Source organism: Acinonyx jubatus, chromosome D4, assembly GCF_027475565.1.
Source record: "Acinonyx jubatus isolate Ajub_Pintada_27869175 chromosome D4, VMU_Ajub_asm_v1.0, whole genome shotgun sequence".
NCBI lineage: Eukaryota > Metazoa > Chordata > Mammalia > Carnivora > Felidae > Acinonyx > Acinonyx jubatus.
Window position 1 is genome coordinate 80,211,599 of NC_069391.1, and position 18,669 is coordinate 80,230,267.

General features: G+C 42.9%; 1 protein-coding gene across 8 annotated transcripts in view; it reads left to right on the forward strand.

Moving 5' to 3' along the window:
• Positions 1 to 18,315, forward strand: part of TRPM3 (transient receptor potential cation channel subfamily M member 3) — a 485,893-nt gene extending 467,578 nt beyond the window's left edge. For 6 of the 8 annotated variants that reach the window (XM_027041047.2, XM_027041050.2, XM_027041052.2 and 3 more), the window contains 2 exons: positions 1,666 to 1,798; positions 9,883 to 18,315. In XM_027041047.2, coding sequence (XP_026896848.1) covers positions 1,666 to 1,798; positions 9,883 to 11,335 — 1,586 coding nt within the window. In that variant the 3' untranslated portion in view covers positions 11,336 to 18,315. The remainder of the gene's footprint in view (positions 1 to 1,665; positions 1,799 to 9,882) is intronic. The other 2 variants (XM_053205281.1, XM_027041057.2) reach the window with 1 other exon arrangement.
• Positions 18,316 to 18,669: the final 354 nt, after the last annotated feature.

Here is an 18,669-nt window from a genome sequence, read left to right on the forward strand (position 1 = left end):
TCTTAGTGAACAAAACCAGTCTCTGGCAGGGCTGTTCTAGCACCTCCATAGATTCTAAGCTTCTTACTGGCCAGAGGTCCCACCACAAAATATATGCACCATAGTGATATGCTCCCAATGCTACATTATGTATAATGTAAGAATCATTACATGGGTTCAGTTGGGTTGTAGTTGACTAAATCTGATTTTTTTCATTATCATTTCTGGACCTATCTTTTTTTTTTTTTTTCAGGGCTTAAACATTCCCCAGGCCTTAGAGGTTATGGCCGTTTGCTCTGCTTTCTATTAGTCAAAGGAATAACAGAAAACCCCTCACCATCCACCTACTACCCAGTGTTTCTAGAAGGAGGTTCTGTTGGCTTTGGGGCAGAATAATTCTTCAGTGTATGGGATTGTCCCACACATGGCAGAAAATTTAGCACTTCTGGCCTCCATACATTGAATATAATAGCTCCTGCAGATTTCCTAAATGCCCCCTTAGTACGACCCAGAGTTAATTACTTTTGGGAATCCAGCCCCATTCAAGCAAGTTTCTGTGGTTTCTCAAAGTGTGTCAATTAGACTACCTATACTAAATCTACTGAGCCAGAGCCTCTAGGATTGTGACCCAGGAATTACCTCTCAGTGACACTAGTTAGTGCTCTAAAGTTTAAACCAAAGCCACCTCATCAACTGACTCTAAGTCTGGAGCTTTTAACAACTTCTCTGACAAAACAATGCCCAACTCCTTTCTAGACATTAAAATTACAGAGTTGAAGGGAAATGAAAATTCCAGAATTCACTATTTCCACCAGAAACACAAATTTAGGCACATAGAAAGCTTAGAGGGAAAAAGTTCAAATTTCCACTGGGCTCTTTCTACAGTTGTATCAGTTATGAATCAGCCTACCTGATATTAACAGAGAACCAGGCTAACAACACAAATCAATAAAGCTTTATTTATCTGACATAACTCAAAGTGAAGAGGTAATAGCCCATCACTCAGCAATAGCTCCCTGAAGTCAAAGACCCCAAGTCTTGTTTTTTAAGTTCAGCAACTCCTTCTTGCCCTGTCTTATCTCATGGTTACAGAATAGCTGCTGTACTTCCAGGCATTACATTCATGTTCAAGGCAGGAAGAGGAGGGAAGGTGAGAAAATGTAGAAAGAAGGAGCTACACCTGAAAAGTTTCTCAGGAAAGCGGAACCTCTTCCCAATCCACCACCCCTCCCTGCAGCAGAGAAATGTATGGGTTTGGCTTTCCAGCCTTGGTTGTGGGCAGATGGAAAGAGGGAATGGGGTTGCCATGGGCTTGTAGTAAGACCAGTGAACATTCGTTGTCTGCCACACTCCTCAGACCAGTAACTGAACTTGTAAGTAACCTCCATTCCCTGCATAGCTCCATTTTCTTTGATTTAGCTACTTTCTGAACCTCACAATGGGTATAATTCTAACCAGCTACTGCAGTAAACCAGATATACTCAGGTGAACTTTAGGGCTCCATCGTGACTCTAACGCACAGAAACAGGACAATGATACGAGTTGCCCGATTGGATTTGGCTTTAGCCTGAGACTTAGTGAAGAATCTAGGCTCCTTTTCTTAACCTTGATGAAACGAAGAGTAGTCATTAGGCCCGCAGATTAGATGTCATTGCTGATCCTTCCTGTTGTCACTTTTTTCCACAGAACTGTTCATAACTGATGATGAGCTCAAGAAAGTACATGATTTCGAAGAGCAGTGCATAGAGGAGTATTTCAGAGAAAAGGATGATCGATTCAACTCGTCCAATGATGAGAGGATACGCGTGACTTCAGAAAGGTCTGTTCCATGGGCACATGCCTCTTGGGGATGCTTTGTGTCATGCTGTGACTTATCCACTGTGTTTGCTTGCCCAGCCCCCAAAACAGACCCCTTTGTGTTTATTTGTATTGTCCAAGAAATCATCAAGCTTATGAGAGGGTGGGACATTGTCGGAAGCAACTACAGAGCAAACTTCCAGACGTCCAGATCCTTCCTGGACTTCCTCAGGAGGCAGTAGCACCCGCCCTCCTGAAGATGAGATTGTTGAGGCTAGGACAGGGCAGGGCTTGTTGGCCCAGACCAGGAATTGGAACGTTCCAGCCCAGATGCAAACCAAGTGAGACCCAGCCCAACTCGAGGGCTTCCAGCAGGTTGATGTTTCATGTAGATCAGTGGGCATCTTTGGGGGAGAAGGAGAACAGTCCTGGCCTCTGGCACATATGGGTATTCGGCACCTTCCAAATCAATGGCAATGAGAGATCTGCCAATTAGTTACAATAATGGATGAGGGTTTCTTTTTTTTTCAGAATTGTTTTTGTTTTATTCTTTTTATAGAACAAGATAAAAGCAAAGGAGTGAAAGCAGATTCTTCTACCCAGGGGTGATATACTTTTAGATCTCATTGGCCAGTTTTGTGGACCAGTAAGACTATAAAGAAAAAAAAAATCCCCAAATAACAAGAGGAGAGTCCGTGAAGTTTAATAAACCTAGCTTCATGCAAATGAATTTATAGTTCCTTCTTTTTCTCATTTTGCTGTGGACTAATAAAAACTTCATTCTGGGCTAGCACGTTCAAAACCCAGAATTTGGGGTGGGCACCTGGGTGACTCAGTCAGTGAAGCATCTGACTCTTGATTTTCAGCTCAGGTCATGATCTCATGGTTTGTGAGATCAAGCCCCACATCGAGCTCCACACTGACAGCATGGAGCCTGCTTGGGATTCTCTCTCTCCTCTCTCTCTCCCCTCCCCTGCTCATTCTCTCTCTCTCACTCTCTCACTCTCCCTCTCTCTCTCTCTCTCTCAGTAAATAAATAAACTTAAAAACACATCATTTGGGAGTCACTGTTATAAAGAACGCGCAGACTGTTACGAAGTATGGTGTAACTTTAGATTGTAAGCATTGAAATATGAAGATGCAACTATTATAAATAGTGGAAAAGGGCATAATATATTTATGATTTTAGTTGATATGATTCAAACTTCTAAGATATGAGTCAGTGACCTCAAGTTTTCGAGAAATGACATTCTGTCTGCTTACCCACTTCATACACTCTCTAGTGGCTCTGTGGAAATTACATAAGTGGCATTTTTCTGTTTCTGGCTCTTCATGTCTTTAAAGAATGCAGTCTACCTAAGTAGGTATATATACACATGCCACTGAGTGATTGTATCCATTGGTACTCAGCCAATATTAGCAAAGCTTAAAGCTGTGCGCATATTTTATGCTCATCTGTCATTGCAAAATAGAGCATTTTGTGATGATATGATGTGAAGTGATATGCTGGCAAACAGAGGAAGGACCTGCAAATCTAGAAATCTCTGTCATTCAAAGGCCTTGAAAACACTTTATTGATGGACATATAGCCATGTGGTTTCCAGAAAATTGTGCCGTGGGGACACGCTCCCCATTACTCAAATATATTTCCAAAGTGTATGTAGAGGAGATTTTGAAATGCTTTTTGAACTCAAAAAGCCACAGACCTGGGGGCACGAAAGGTAGGAGGAAGGAGGGTTAAGATGCAAGGAAGCTTTTGCCTCTCTGGGGAACTAGAATGAGGGGTACAGACGCCAGCACATGTGAACATGTTGGGAACCATGTCACCAGTTCCTTTCAATGAAAATAGGAAGGAACTATACAGCACCTTCACCTGAGCCCCTCACCCCACAGCTATAAGCATTTCCAGGAGGCTCCTTCCCCAAGACCCTGTTCCTCTCTGAGTGGCTTCAAAGCCCAGCCCTCAAGGACGATGACCGAGGTGAGCAATCCCCAGAAATCCAGGACAGATCATAGGCACCCCCTCCCTGTGTCTTAGGCATTAGCTGGCCTTCTGGAATAAGGGGGGCCTGGAGGACCAGGACAACCTCATGACCAAGCCCAGGTGCCAGAGAAGTGAATCTAAGCCCAGGCCTCATTCTCCTTCTGTTGCTTCTGTCTGTGTTTGTTTGGGGTTTGGTTTTTGGTGGTGGTGGTGGTGGCAGTGGCTGTTTTGCATTTGTAAGTGTACCGGAGAATAAATCTTTAACACTAGAATTGTGCTCAGCACAACAGAAACACTACAAACATGAGAGAACAGATATCAACCAAGGAAATAGAGGATCTGTATTACCCGTCTCACAAATTCCCTGGGACGTATCCTTTCTGAGTGGAGTGACAGGTGAAATCTCCTGTCCTATTTACATTCAACAGATAGATAATAGATAATAAATAATCTATTATCTATAGATAATAGATAAAAATAAAAAGATAATATACACACATTCAGATAGGTACATATGTTTAATTTATATAAATTAACTACATACATTCTATTAACTATGTAGGATATTATATAATTCTCCTGTTATGTTCGACAGCCCCAATACAGAGATTTGAAATCAGAAAAACTCAGAGCTGGTTCTGCTGGGATCAAAGACTTGGGGAAAGGGTTTCTTCATGTTCTGAGCCCCATACCACTCACCCTGCCACTGCCTGTAAACTATAACTTACTTATATAAGTTTTACTTGCATGAATTTTTTTAGAAATACAGAGATCCTTCCACAATTGTCAATTTAAATGCATCATTCTGAAGTCATATTTTCGTACCCAAATGGTATCTAAAGAGAGCAATACAATATTCAGGAGATCATTAACACCTTTACGGGAACTGATTCTGAAAATTAACACCTCATAGGAAATGATTCCTGGAAAAAAAAACCTTATTTTTCCATATATATATATATATATTATATATATATAATATATACACATGTATATACATGTATATACACATAATATATATATAATTCTATTCATTTTATCTCATTGTTGGCTTGATAAATGTACTTGCTATGCCTTCAGTATAGCTCGTCAGATGCCAGCCAGCACACATCAGGTAAACCAAGACAGAAAGAACCAAGACTCCAAAAATACCATGTTTCACAATATTGACCCATCTTTCATTTGGTTAAAAACCAGCCAGGTACCCACATTTCTCCAGTCAGCCCAGCATGTCAACCTCCCTGCTAAAGTCACAACATACCCCATCACTAACATTATGCATCTGTGTTACTGTATTGGTCTAGATTATCAAGACAAGATTAATATTGAGCCCATAAAGTCTCCTGTAAATGAGCCCTATCTTTTCAAAGTACTCAAAACATCTGCTTAATTACATACTCCTGAGCTATTCCATAAGTACTGCCTAGAATTTATGTCAAGCTTTCATAATTCCTAGAATTTGGGAATTTTTAATATCAGAAAAACATTTTGCTATCTCCAGTCTCCTGGCTTTTCTTGTTAATTTCCCCTTGGTTCTTAAGAGTTACCTACATTTTCTGGTGATCACAGCTGGAACTTTTTTTTTTTTCTGGTTCCTTTCACTCATTTAAAGTAGGGCTTGCAAACTGGTGACTTGTACACACCTGCACGCAGAGGGTTGTTGGGTAAGGCTTACAGTGATTGTGAAAATCCATGCTGAATGCCCTGGACTGGGCATGCTCTTTGCTGCCACTGAGTCCCAGCTTCTGTCCTCATACAATGCCATAGGCATTGAGTTCTCCAACCCCTGACTTCCAGCTTCCAGATCATCCTCCCCAACGCCTTCCTCCCCTCCCTCAAGTTCCACTTGTCAGAAGAAGTTGCATTTGAATTTCTCTCCAGTAACAGTTGAAGCAAACTAGAATATACATGGTCGCTGGTGTCATTTATCTAACCTTATCTTTCCCCAACCAAAGGGTTTGTGCCCTTTCGTCACTTCGCCTAGATCCAAAAACAGGAATAGTCATGTGACTATGAATAGTGTATTCCACTTCTGATTTTCATAACAAAGGAAGACAAGAATAACTTAGGATATATGAATAATCAAAAAACAGGGTAAGCCAAAAAAGATGAGCCTCACTCACCTCCCAGCCCTATCTTTTTCCAGTGCTGACCTTTGGTATCTCCATGATTGAGCTGGATTTCAATTTCTCCCCTTTTTTCTTCCCAGGATGATGAGAAGGATAATTGGACCAAAGGGAAGGGGAGGTGACTCTAAAAGACTTAAATAAGTCACAAATTAGATGTCAGTCTGTGGATAAGCAAGGGTTCACTTTATCTGTTCTGTGTCATCTCCTTGCATTTGAAACCCTGTACAAGTCTGCCCTTTCCCCGACAAGAGGCCCTGTGATTGGTTCGTGTGATAATGGGATTGCTTTTGCCCTCCATCCTATAGCCATCTTGCTGCTAGCTCTCCAGGGAATATTTGAGATTTAAAACAGGCATGGCCTGCCAAGCCTCTTTTTTCCTTTCACTACTTTTCCTTTAGCCACATTTTAAGGTTATCAGGAAAGAAAATGAATTTGTAGAAAATAACAGTTCTTAAGAAATTGCGTATTGAGGCTGAAATTTTCTGCACCATTAGGAGCTTCTTTGGAATGTCCTTTCTTTTCTTCATCATACTGGCCATTAGAGGCTAGTTGCCCTCTTAGCTGGGATTTCCCCCAACCTATCGAGTTAGGAATTTCCTCTGGTGGGATCCTGGCTGTCACTTTCTTGGGCATCCAGAGGCAGGAGTGACCTCACATCTTTCCAGGACCACATCATGTTGCTAATGTGCTTGCCTCCCAAGTTACTCTGAAGAAGCCATGAGAGGCCCAGCGATGCAAAAGAAGGAAACAAAAATAAAGTGTTCTCCCCACACAGAATCTTCCTTCCCCAACTTTTTTCTCTTGCTTCATCACTTCCTGTGTCTGTCTTAAGCGTTCCTCTTGATCCATAAATTCTTACCATTGTTACCTCCTTCTTCTCTCCTGAGTGGTTTGACCAGGGTCAGCAACTAGTGACTACAATCATGACCCAAAACTCTTGGCTTGGTCCTCAAACGTATTTATATCTGTGATGCACACCCATTTACAATTGCTTTTCAAAAAAAACCAAATTTGTTGTTTAAGATTAAGGGAAGCACTCTGTTTATGGAACAAACATATAGGAGTTTAACTCTAAGATTTTTTATTCTTTTATAACTCCTACACTCCACCCCTACAGTTCTATTCATGACTTAAATGATCATACAGTTACGTGGTTAAACACATCCAGAAATCTGGAAGAAAGTGGATGAAACCGTCCATTCTCCCCACCCCCACCCCACCAAGTACTACATTCCAAAACACCTCAGAGCCCACAGGAGAGCCTACCAAGGAGAACTTTGGTGAAGAATAGCTCCTTGGCCCTGTTCTAGCTGTCTTCCTCACTACCTCCAACTGTTCCATTCCCGGGGCCGTGCTTCTTTTTCTTGACTCTCGAGGTTCCCCCAGGCACCTCTCTGCTTGCCTTCTTCCCTCTTCCTCCTACCACCTCTCTTCTTCCCATCCCCTTGGGCTCCTTAGTTTCTGTGTCCGGTTTACTGTCCACAGCCAGCTCCTGACTCTTCCATTGCTTCATGGTGCCTTAGCTCTGCCTCTTACCTGATACTTCTCTCTGCAGTGTTGGATCCTCGGGCTGAAGAGAGGTGGGATACAGGGAGGGAGCTCCCCACAGGGCAGGGAGACCCTTCACAGGGCTCAGCCCAGTGATCCCAAGCAGTTAGGCTAAAAGAGCATCTTTATGTCTTTCCATACCCGCCTTGTTGTATACACCAGGCGCCAGGGAAACAAAGAGGAGGAGGGAAACGGTCCCGTCTTTTGTTACTCTGCCAACACTAAAACACTCCAGTACCTAGAGTATCCAAAATGGAAAGTCCCGTTCTACCGAAAAAGCGCATGTCTCCTGCTCCTGACTTTAATGAGGAAGTATTTTATCCACTCGCTCAAAGCTTATTGCATTGCAAAACAGGAAATCGCAGTACTTGCAAAACCAAACTGCATAGGCTAGATGGTGACCAAGTGACCTGGAAGTCTATAAGACACACAAACTTGTTATTGTAAGTAAGTTTGTTTCTCAAGCTGTGTTTATATCACAAAATGAAGTGATACAGGGTAAAGTGGTAGTTTCCTTCTGAATCAGCTGTGTTAACTGAGAGATTAGCATTGAGTTTGCCAGCTTTGCAATCACTAGATTTTCGAGTCTTTTAAGGCAGACACCTGGGCCTGGTGGCAGGCTGTTCCTGGGCCCCGGGAAGTGCTGGGTTGGGTATGGAGCATCAGGAGGATGTCTCTAAAGCAGGGCTCAGGAGGGCAGTCCAGAGCCTTGGGCTGGGTGAAGGCAACCTGAAAGATAAGAGAGCAGAATGGGTGAGGTGAGTTGGAGTGGGGCGAGCTGTTGCTGAAAGAAGCAGAGATGTGACCCAAGGCAGGAGAATCACACACACCCCCACTCTGGCCAGAAGAGGGTTTTTTTGTTTGTTTGTTTGGCTGGTTCATTGGTTGGTTGGTTTTGCAAGCCTACAGATCCTCAGAAAGGGAAGCCACGTGCCTCTTGTACCTCATGGCACTGAAATGTATTCTTCTCTGATTGAGGTGTCACTACTATTAACATGCCACCCCTGCTACCATCCCCATCCCCTTCGCCACCATCACAACAGCTGGGGGGACCCAGCTCCAATTGCCACCATTGTCTGTAAAGCACATCTTATACATGCAGACATGTTTCTTTAAGGGTCAGCGGTCGCGTGGTTTACTGTGCACATTGGGAGTTTTGGAAAAGTATCTTCATCTTTATCCTCTCCAGAAAAGTTGTGAGTGGATCTCATTTTGAGTCTCCAAAAGTTTTGCCTTTGGGCATTTACAAGTGAAAGTTGGAGTTCAAACCAAAGCTTGGCTCTGGTTTGCCCTTTTCCCGTCAATCCCAGAAAAATGTGGCACAATTTTATTTTACATACGTGGCCTCTGTCTTTGTAAAAAAATGTCCAGGCAGCCTATTAAACAAACGAAATCAAGTTCATAACCATGATTGACTCAGTGAACCTTTATTGACACCTGGCAGCCCAGGAATGGAAAAAGGAATATGAGACAGATCATGCCCTTAGGAATTTCCAGTGGGGAAGGTCAAGACATCTAGAAATAACTGTAATATAAGGTATCTATGATCAGCTATCCAGAGAGACACGGAGAGAGAGAGAGAGGAGTTGGGTAATTGACTTACGGATAGATGCTCCAGGTTTACTACAAATTACATAATCTTGGTTAAATTTCTTGATGTTTGCTTTCCCTTTATTAAAGAAAGGTTTGGGTTAGATCAACGCCAGGTGCCTCAGTGACAGGACCGTATCAATTCCTATGGAGGCCCTAAATTTTGAAAAGATTATTGTGAACAGCAACAACAAGAAGAGATTATCATATAAATGCAAAATAAGGGGCGCCTGGGTGGTTCAGTCAGTTAAGCGTCCGACTTTGGCTCAGGTCATGATCTCAGTTTGTGGGTTCAAGCCCCATGTCAGGTTCTGTGCTGACAGCTCAGAGCCTGGAGCCTGCTTCAGATTGGGTCTCCCTCCCTCTCTCTGCCCTTCCCCCGCTCGTGCTCTCTCTTTCTCTCTCTCTCTCTCAAAAATAAATAAATGTTAAAAATCGTTTGTAATGCAAAATAAAAATAATCCCAGTCCATGCTATAAGCCTTAGGCATGTTCTGCAATGAGAATAGCTGCATTCTCAAACCGTATTGCACGGTTCTGAACAAAGTCATCAAGACGCACCATTCTCATTTCGGTGCTGACTAAGCCAACGCCGTAAGCCTTGCTTAGGTTATTAAACCCTGCCCCAAGTCACAACTAAGTCATGAGGCGCTTTGGCCCCATTCCACTCCGATAAGAACTGCTCAGCTTTGGTGTTTATTGGGATCGTGCGTTAAATTTTACTGAGGGAAAAGGGGTTTGCTAGATAAATACCACTAGCTTAGATCATCTCTAAAGCCTCTTCCAGCTCAAAAAGATTTAGATTCTCTAGAGAGGAACCCGGCCTTGAGTGACCCTCATTCTGTTTCTTGCCCAGGGTGGAGAACATGTCCATGCGGCTGGAGGAAGTCAACGAGAGAGAGCACTGCATGAAGGCCTCACTCCAGACCGTGGACATCCGGCTGGCACAGCTCGAGGACCTCATTGGGCGCATGGCCACGGCCCTAGAGCGCCTGACAGGTCTGGAGCGGGCTGAGTCCAACAAGATCCGCTCCCGGACCTCGTCGGACTGTACGGATGCCGCCTACATCGTGCGCCAAAGCAGCTTCAACAGCCAGGAAGGAAATACCTTCAAGCTCCAAGAGAGTATAGACCCTGCAGGTGAGGAGACCATGTCCCCAACTTCTCCAACCCTAATGCCCCGTATGCGAAGCCATTCTTTCTATTCAGTCAATATGAAAGACAAAGGTGGTATAGAAAAGTTGGAAAGTCTTTTTAAAGAAAGGTCCCTGAGCCTCCACCGGGCTACTAGTTCCCACTCTGTAGCAAAAGAACCCAAAGCTCCTGCAGTCCCTGCAAACACCTTGGCCATTGTTCCAGACTCCAGAAGACCGTCCTCGTGTATAGACATCTATGTCTCTGCCATGGATGAACTACACTGTGACATAGACCCTCTGGACAATTCCATGAACATCCTCGGGCTAGGCGAGCCAAGCTTTTCGGCTACGGCACCTTCCACGGCTCCTTCAACCAGTGCCTATGCAACCCTTGCACCCACAGACAGACCTCCGAGCCGGAGCATTGATTTTGAGGACATCACCTCCATGGACACTAGATCTTTTTCTTCAGACTATACCCACCTCCCAGAATGCCAAAACCCCTGGGACACTGACCCTCCAATGTACCAGAGCATCGAGCGTTCCAAAAGTAGCCGCTATATAGCCACCACACCCTTTCTTCTAGAAGAGGCCCCCATGGTGAAATCTCATAGCTTTATGTTTTCTCCTTCGAGGAGCTATTATGCCAACTTCGGGGTACCCATGAAAACAGCAGAATACACAAGTATTACAGACTGTATTGACACAAGATGTGTCAATGCCCCTCAAGCGATTGCTGACAGGGCCACCTTCCCCGGAGGTCTTGGAGGCAAAGTAGAGGATTCATCTTGCTGCCATCCTGAGCGAGAAGCAGAACTGAGCCACCCCAGCTCTGACAGTGAGGAGAACGAGGCCAGAGGCCGGAGAGCCACCATCGCGATACCTTCCCAGGAGGGTGATAACTCAGACAGAACCGTGTCCAATAACATCACAGTTCCCAAGATAGAGCGCGCCAACAGCTACTCGGCAGAGGAGCCAAGCGCGCCATATGCACACACCAGGAAGAGCTTCTCCATCAGTGACAAACTCGACAGGCAGCGGAACACAGCAAGCCTGCGCAATCCCTTCCAGAGGAGTAAGTCCTCCAAGCCGGAGGGACGAGGGGACAGCCTGTCCATGAGGAGACTGTCCAGAACGTCCGCCTTCCACAGCTTTGAAAGCAAGCACAACTAAACCTTCCTAATACGCATTGCAGGAGGCTCAAGAATCCAGCCCTAAAATCCTCCCCGAACTCTACCTGTTCCCCTTCCTTGACACATCCCTGCTTTATTCTTAGCTGAGCAAAACAAGCAATGCCTCGGGAGGTGTTAACTCAAAGGTGACTTCGGGGCCACCGATCGAGAAAGCCTTTGGTCTGGCCCAGCGCCAAACACAGGGGCTTTAAGTCATGCTCCCACTTGATGGGCAGGGAGGGGACAGAGGGAGGAGCAGGGTTGAGATGAATGTGTGTCAGTAGTCACTTCTGAAAGCCATGAGCTCTGGGAATGAAGGGGCTTCAAGCATTCTCCATGCCAGGAGGCATCTTTCCAATTCTGACCATGATCAAGAGTTTTAGGATACAGGGCTAAGTTGCAAACTAAGATAAAATAAAGTAGCCAGCATACAAATGAGATATTCTAAACTTCAATTCTGTTTTCTTTTCACATTGGCTCCATCACTGGTGACTGATGAAGAGCATCCTTTTTATTCAGTATAAGCCGGCAGCAAGCAGTTCTACCTAACGTCCCAACTCCTTCTCATGCCAACACTTCTGTAATTGATCATTATAAAGAAAACACAAGGTAACAGTCATAGTTCGCCTGTCTCTTATATATTCACTTCTGGTGCCACAACTGTTTATCTTTTTTGAAGAAAATAAAGGGAAAAGAAATGCCTTTTTGTATTGCAATCGAAATGAAAGAAGAATTGAGGCTAAACACAAGTGTCAAGTGGTTTATTATATGCAGTGGGCATTCGAGTATAGTCAAGCAAGCTCAGGATGAATGTAATTAAATAACTTTATATTTTTTAATTTATTTTGTACCTCACCCATCGTCAAGGAAGCCACTCACTGAATATGTGATAGTGAACTCAAAGGAAAACAAAAATAGTGGGCAGAACTCACCTAAAATTGCCATATGGTATACTGTTGTATTCTCGCCATTACTGTCATGTGCCATGCTGCTGTGTGGCTGTCATCATTTGCATGACTCTGCCATGTCTTCTGAACATCTCCAAGATGTACCTGGAAATTCTTCACACTACTCATCACATGACCATTTTGTATATGAAGACCTGATCACATGTGGATATTTTCATACCTAGAGTTTTGCCATTTAATCTGAGCTCAGCATAAATTTAATTGGAGATTTTCCAAGGGCTGGTATCTTTTTTATGGAAATGTTCCAAAGTACTTTTTAAGGAAGTTTCAAATCATAAATAACCTTAGAATTGACTGCAAATCTGGTATCAACCCAAAGTCATCAGTTGCAGGCATACCATGAATATTTTTCTTATATACAGAGCTATAAAAATGATACAATAGACTAAAATGGAAAGCAAATAAACCACATAAAGACTTCTATAGTATATGCTGCTTATATACATATATATGCATTTACACAGACATGTTTATATATAGTATATAAACAGGCATATAGAGCTTTCTTAAGAGGCTTGGACCTTTTCTATCACCTTGAGATATAACCAGGATTTTTTAATATCCAAGAGTTCCACTGAAAGAGTTCATTATATTATGTTGGATTTTGACAGGTGTTAAAATTATGACTTTTTAAATCCCTATGACCTTAGTTCCTCCTTGCACCAAACTAGACTGGCCAAAATGACTGGCGACCCGCCCTCTGCTTTTCTGTCCAGAAGCACATGCTGTGATGACATCTTATTTAGTCTGGTTTCTTCTGCACAAAGTGATTACGCCAAGTACAACCCAAATTAGACATGCAATTCTAAGCCGGATAGTATTACGGACTCTTTAATACAGGCTACTACTAGATCAGAATCTGGATTTGAAGGGAGATAAATAAATATTGACCCTCAAATCTTCAGATTCCTACTTGTGTCACTGATTTTTAAAAAGAATAAAATCTTTAAGGAAAATGATCTAATGTTCTTGGCCCCCCCAACGCTATGTGGTTCTCCTGTTTAGTTGTTGTCATGAGCTCCAGATTTTCTCATTATGTGAAATCAAGTAAACACATGGACAGAACCTCTAGCCTTCAAATTTTTTTAACCCTCTGAACCAGTCTTTTGGATATGGAAATAGTTATGAAGCCACATACAAAGAATTAAATAATTCCTTTTCACTCTTTGGTATGTGGGTGAATAAAAAACAAGCAACCAGCCTCCCTCGGATGCAATTGCTCTAGAAAGGCTTACATTTTTTACTGAGCCCCACACTGGCTGTTTCCCTTTCAGCAAACATGTATGTGGTCTGAGAATAAATCAGTTGCCCTTAAACTTCCTTGAGTCATGAATCTCATTGAGAATCTGGTGAAATCTTTGGGCCCTCCAGAAAAGAATGTACATAGGTGCAAAGTTGCAATATAACCTGCAAGGGCCCACGGACCCCTGGTTCCATCTTGAGTGATAACGAGGAAGAGGAATCGTGGTTGCTCATAATCAATAGTTGTAACAGGCACTTTACATTTGAGACCATTTCTCTGTGATTCTCAGGAAGGCTAAGTCTCAACACCAGAGTTTGAACCAAGATTTCGTTCTTTTCGTCCCTTAGATTCTATTTTGCTAGCGTGATATGCTTGTATCCTAATGTTTGATGATTTTAAGTATGGAGCACACTTTAAAAAGCCGGAAGGCTCTCCGAGAGGGTCTGTAGAGGAATCCAAGAAGGAGGTGAAACCATTAATCTTTGACCACAGAGCAGGACATCACTGTACCTCCAGGGCCCCATTCTGGACCAGACTGAAAGTGAGGGAGAGAAATTATGTGCACAAGTGTTTCCCTTCACCGTGATTTCTGGAGAGAACAGAACAGGACCCGGGAAGCACAGTACTTAACAGTCCTGACCTTGTGACTGCCTGGTTCTTTTGTTGTGCAGGAAAATGAAGTTCTTACATCTTCTGTGAAGTGTGCAAAATATACAAGCCAAATTTCAATCTTTAAACTTCAGCTGTGCAATTCTCATGAGCCATTTCTTTCCTGTGCGCCTACATGTGTGTCCTGTTTCAACCCATTTCTTCCCATTTCTGGGTTCTCTGCACACCGATGTGGCATCGATTCTGTGGCCTTGTACAGTCAGCTTGTGTTCAGATCATTTATCCCATCATGTCCCCGATCAAGGGGACGTTAATTACCTGTCTCTGTGAATTAAGTAGCTTGTGGGCAGCACATTGAGGAACATAAATAAAGTCATAGAGAGCTCACAGAATTAATAGCTCTGGCTTCATTTCTGCTTTTGAGGTGCCAATTTTATATACTACTATATGTAATGATTCGTTCTAAATTGCTTGTTCCATTTGAAAAACAATTGTTTTATGAAAATAGCCATGGAAATTCCCTGATTGACCCACATGCTTATAGTTAGAAACTTCCTCCTTGATGGATTTGAACAAGAAGCTGGAAAACTTGGGCACAATTGTCATGGCTACGTTATATATTTCTCCAAGCCAGAAGGTGTGTGTTAGCAGGCAGAATGCAGCACTTTACGGAGCTGGATTTCTTTTTAAGTCTAAGCTTCCAGGTCTAGGATATCTATTTAGCACTTTGAACCTTCCCCTTTAAAAAAAGAAAAAAAAAAAAGAAATATATATATATATATATATATATATATATATATATATATATGAATAATCCAGTGGGAAAACTGTACTTCTAAAAACACAAAGTGTGTTTCTTCTGAATGTTTCTAAGGTACTCTAAAAGATGGTTTCTATAGATAATATTATGGTAGATAACTGGATAGTACATTTATTCTACTTCCTGAGGCTTACAGTCTAATCTTCCTGAATGTTTGGGCTGTTTAACTTCTGTAATGGTAATCAGTATTATCCAGTCATCCATCATGCTGCATCTATAGGCTGTACCATTTAACGTGTCAGGCAATGCTGTATTATAAAACACATGCACATGTATATGTAACCCATGTTTTTAACCCAGCATAGTTGTAGCATGTGGTTGTATTAATGAACGTTACAGGACAGCTTTGCTAATCATTGACAAATCTGTAACATTCAATAAAGAAGCACATGTTGCCGGGATTAAGTATGTTCCCAATTCCATGTTATTTAGCCTCCTCGTAAAATGAGCACTTTTGTTCCTGAGCTGCTTTATGTTTTTCACAATCCTGTAGGCCACTAGGAAATACGTGTATAAGCTGATGTACACCCTCTAACCAGCCCTGTGAGCCTTGGTAGGTGAATTGTGTTTTGCAAAAGATGAGCTGGCATGTTATGCAAAAGACTATATGACAAATGAACTTAAAATAATATTTTAAACTCCAGTTGAATTAGCTGTTTGTTTACATCTGCTAACCCCATGTGGAAGCAGGGTACAGTATTTTATAAATATGTTCATTTAGTAACACTGATACGTTTGTTTCTAGATGAAGTGATGCTAGTGTGTAGGTGGTTATATATGTTCTAGATATTGCATTATTACTCACTATTCTTTAACAATAGCAATGTAACTGAAATGAAGTAACCCTCCCCCAAATCCAGTCTTAATTTTGTGGCAACAAAATGCATGCACTGCTTTATGCGTTTCTTTTGACTTTTTAAGGGCACTTAACATTTTACTATTGCCTGCTGTAGCACTTAAAAACCAGCTAGGAACTTGCTCACGCTGTTGGGCTGCTTACACTGTTTGGGAATTATGTTCAATTTTTCAAAAGTAAAAACAAAAAAGTAACCAAGGGGCTTTTTTTAATCTTTTTTGAAGCTCTGAACAAATAATATGAAAGAAAGTATTAACCACAGGGTGTATAGCTAGGGGACCCAGAGATGGCTAGCCAACAGCGGTCCAGGTGTTGGTGCACCTGTGATATAGGAAAGACCCATTTCTGATTCTTTAGGGCCACTGGGTACAGATTGTTAAACGAGACGTGAGAGTGAGAAGTCCATTGGTGACAATGCAGAAATCCACAGGTCATGGTGAATGAGTGGTCCAGTGATGCTGGTGCCCTCCCTCCTACTTGGTGGCTTTTCTTACCTGTGTATGAGCCTGGGCTGGGAGGAGAGCAAGGGGTGGGTGACTCCGTGTCTGATCAAGAACTAGGTGAGTCTGAAGAGTTTGCCCTTTAAAGAAATCACCATGTCATTATCAGAAGCCATTCCACATCTGGAAAAGAGAGGAGCCAGTTTGCACAGTCTTATAAATGACTGTTCCTCAAACGGGTAGAGAAAACTTTTCTCTCAGCCTGCACTGGCCTAAGCTTTCTCTTCCTTTTACATGTCAAACATTCTCTTTCCCAGATTGGGGTCAGCCAAAGAGGCGTTGGTTCTGATTTAAGGAAAACAAGATTTTTCTTTTCTTTTCTTTTTTAATGCACTTGAGAAGGTCCCTGCGTTACCTTTTCTCTGAGTTCCTTGCACTGATCGCTGCTAATGAAATCAAAACATGATGATTTCTACATGTTGTCTAAGGAAGGATTTCAGTGGCCACATAATCCACATGGCAGTCAGAGTGAGGTGAATTTTCCCTTCCCTAATTCACCTTGTCTGCGGGTCCCCATAAGCCTCCAGGCCCTTGCCTATTTGCACAATGTTTGTGAGCTGGAAAGCGAAAAGGGCACACATGGCCACGAGTCCACGGGCTATCTGCAGAGCATCGAAACCAACCTTGACCCAGGCCTTCCTCAGGAACAGGCAGCCTGCTGAGAGCATTGGGTTACAGAGAGAAGTTCAGCTTCACGCCTGAATATGCATCCTTCGTCACCCCCTTAACTTTCCTTTCTCTTCGCCCAGCACAACACGCTTTTTTGCCAGACCAACAGACCCTTGCTCCTAGTACCTCAGTACCCCATGGAGCCTAGCACAGTAAGCTGAAACAGTGGCTACTTGGAGAAAGTCCAGCTTTCAGACTTTGTCCCGCCCTAATCTTCCCGTTAACCAAGGCTGCTCCCCATACTCTCCCCCATGCCCCTGACTCAGCTGGCGTTTGAATCAGCCCCTTCCAGTTCTTGGCCCGCCTGAATCCCAAAAAGAGTCCCTCCTGTCTTCACCCCGGCTCCCCCCAGATCATCAGAACCAGCCATCTGCATCTAGACTGCGGGCTGCAACCTCAAATACACGCAGGGGCTGGAGCCAGGATGCAAATGTGCCCGTTGGATGTTGAAAGACAACAGGAAGAAGTGGGGTTTGTAGGGCATGAGAGAACACGTGTCCCGCTACAAAAACATTCACATTCAGACTTGTAAACACTCTGCTAGCCAAACAAATGTGTCTGCCAGCAGCATTCAGTCCCAACAGCACTAGTTTGGGACCTCTGATTTAGGGCCAAGCAGGATCATATTCTTGATCCTGACTTAGTGTATACAAGAAATACAGCGAGAACTGAGGCAGGGGCGGAGAGGAACTCACCCTATTCAGGGTTATTCCCGCTCTCCCGAATGACGTATGTGTGTGTATTTGCTTAGCTGCATCTTTCTGGACCCAAACGCAGGATCTTTGTGAGAGAGATTCAGAAGAAGAGTACCGTAGCATTGTATCGAGGCTTACCTGCTTCCTGTCACTACAGCGTCTAACTTGAGTTTATATTGCTGTTTCTGCTGTGCAAAACAGTACATGCAGTATACTGTATTCATAATCATTTCATAATCTAGAACTTAGGCTCTCATTTGTAAACATTCTAACCATAGTTTATAATGGGGGAAATTCTTCAAATATCCTTTTTAAATGAATTCCTATAAATACAACAATTTTGAAATTGGGTTTGTTAAATATATATACATCTTCTCCTTCTTTGTGTATGGATAGACAGCGGTTTGCATATCTATCGACATTATAAATATATATAAATCCTTAGAGGAATTGTTCTTTTTTAAAGGTCTATTATTGGATTCACAATGCACTTTGAGCTTGTTTGTTTAGATACATAATTCGAAGCAGAAGTTGGCAGATACCATGGGAAAAACTTTCTGAAATTTCTGTAACAAATGTTTTGCAATAAAAAAAAAAAAAACTTAGTAGTTTAAAACATGACTTGGACTTCCTTGTGCATTTATTTGCCGTCACTTGATTTCCACCATCTTCATGCCAAGAACAGTGGGGTACGTGGAGATAATTGCCCAGGGCCCATAAGCTACTTGTAAAGCATAAGTTGCAAACTGGTAGTCTGTGGGTCATATCTAGCCAGCAGAGAAGAGGTGTTTTTTAAAAAATGTAAAACGTTCTGGGCACCTGGGTGGCTCAGTCGGTTAAGTGTCCAACTTCAGCTCAGGTCATGATGTTGTGGTCTATGGGTTCAAACCCCACGTTGGGCTCTGTGCTGACAGCTGGGAGCCTGAAGCCTGCTGCGGATTCTGCGTTTCTCTCATGCACTGCCCCTCCCCAACT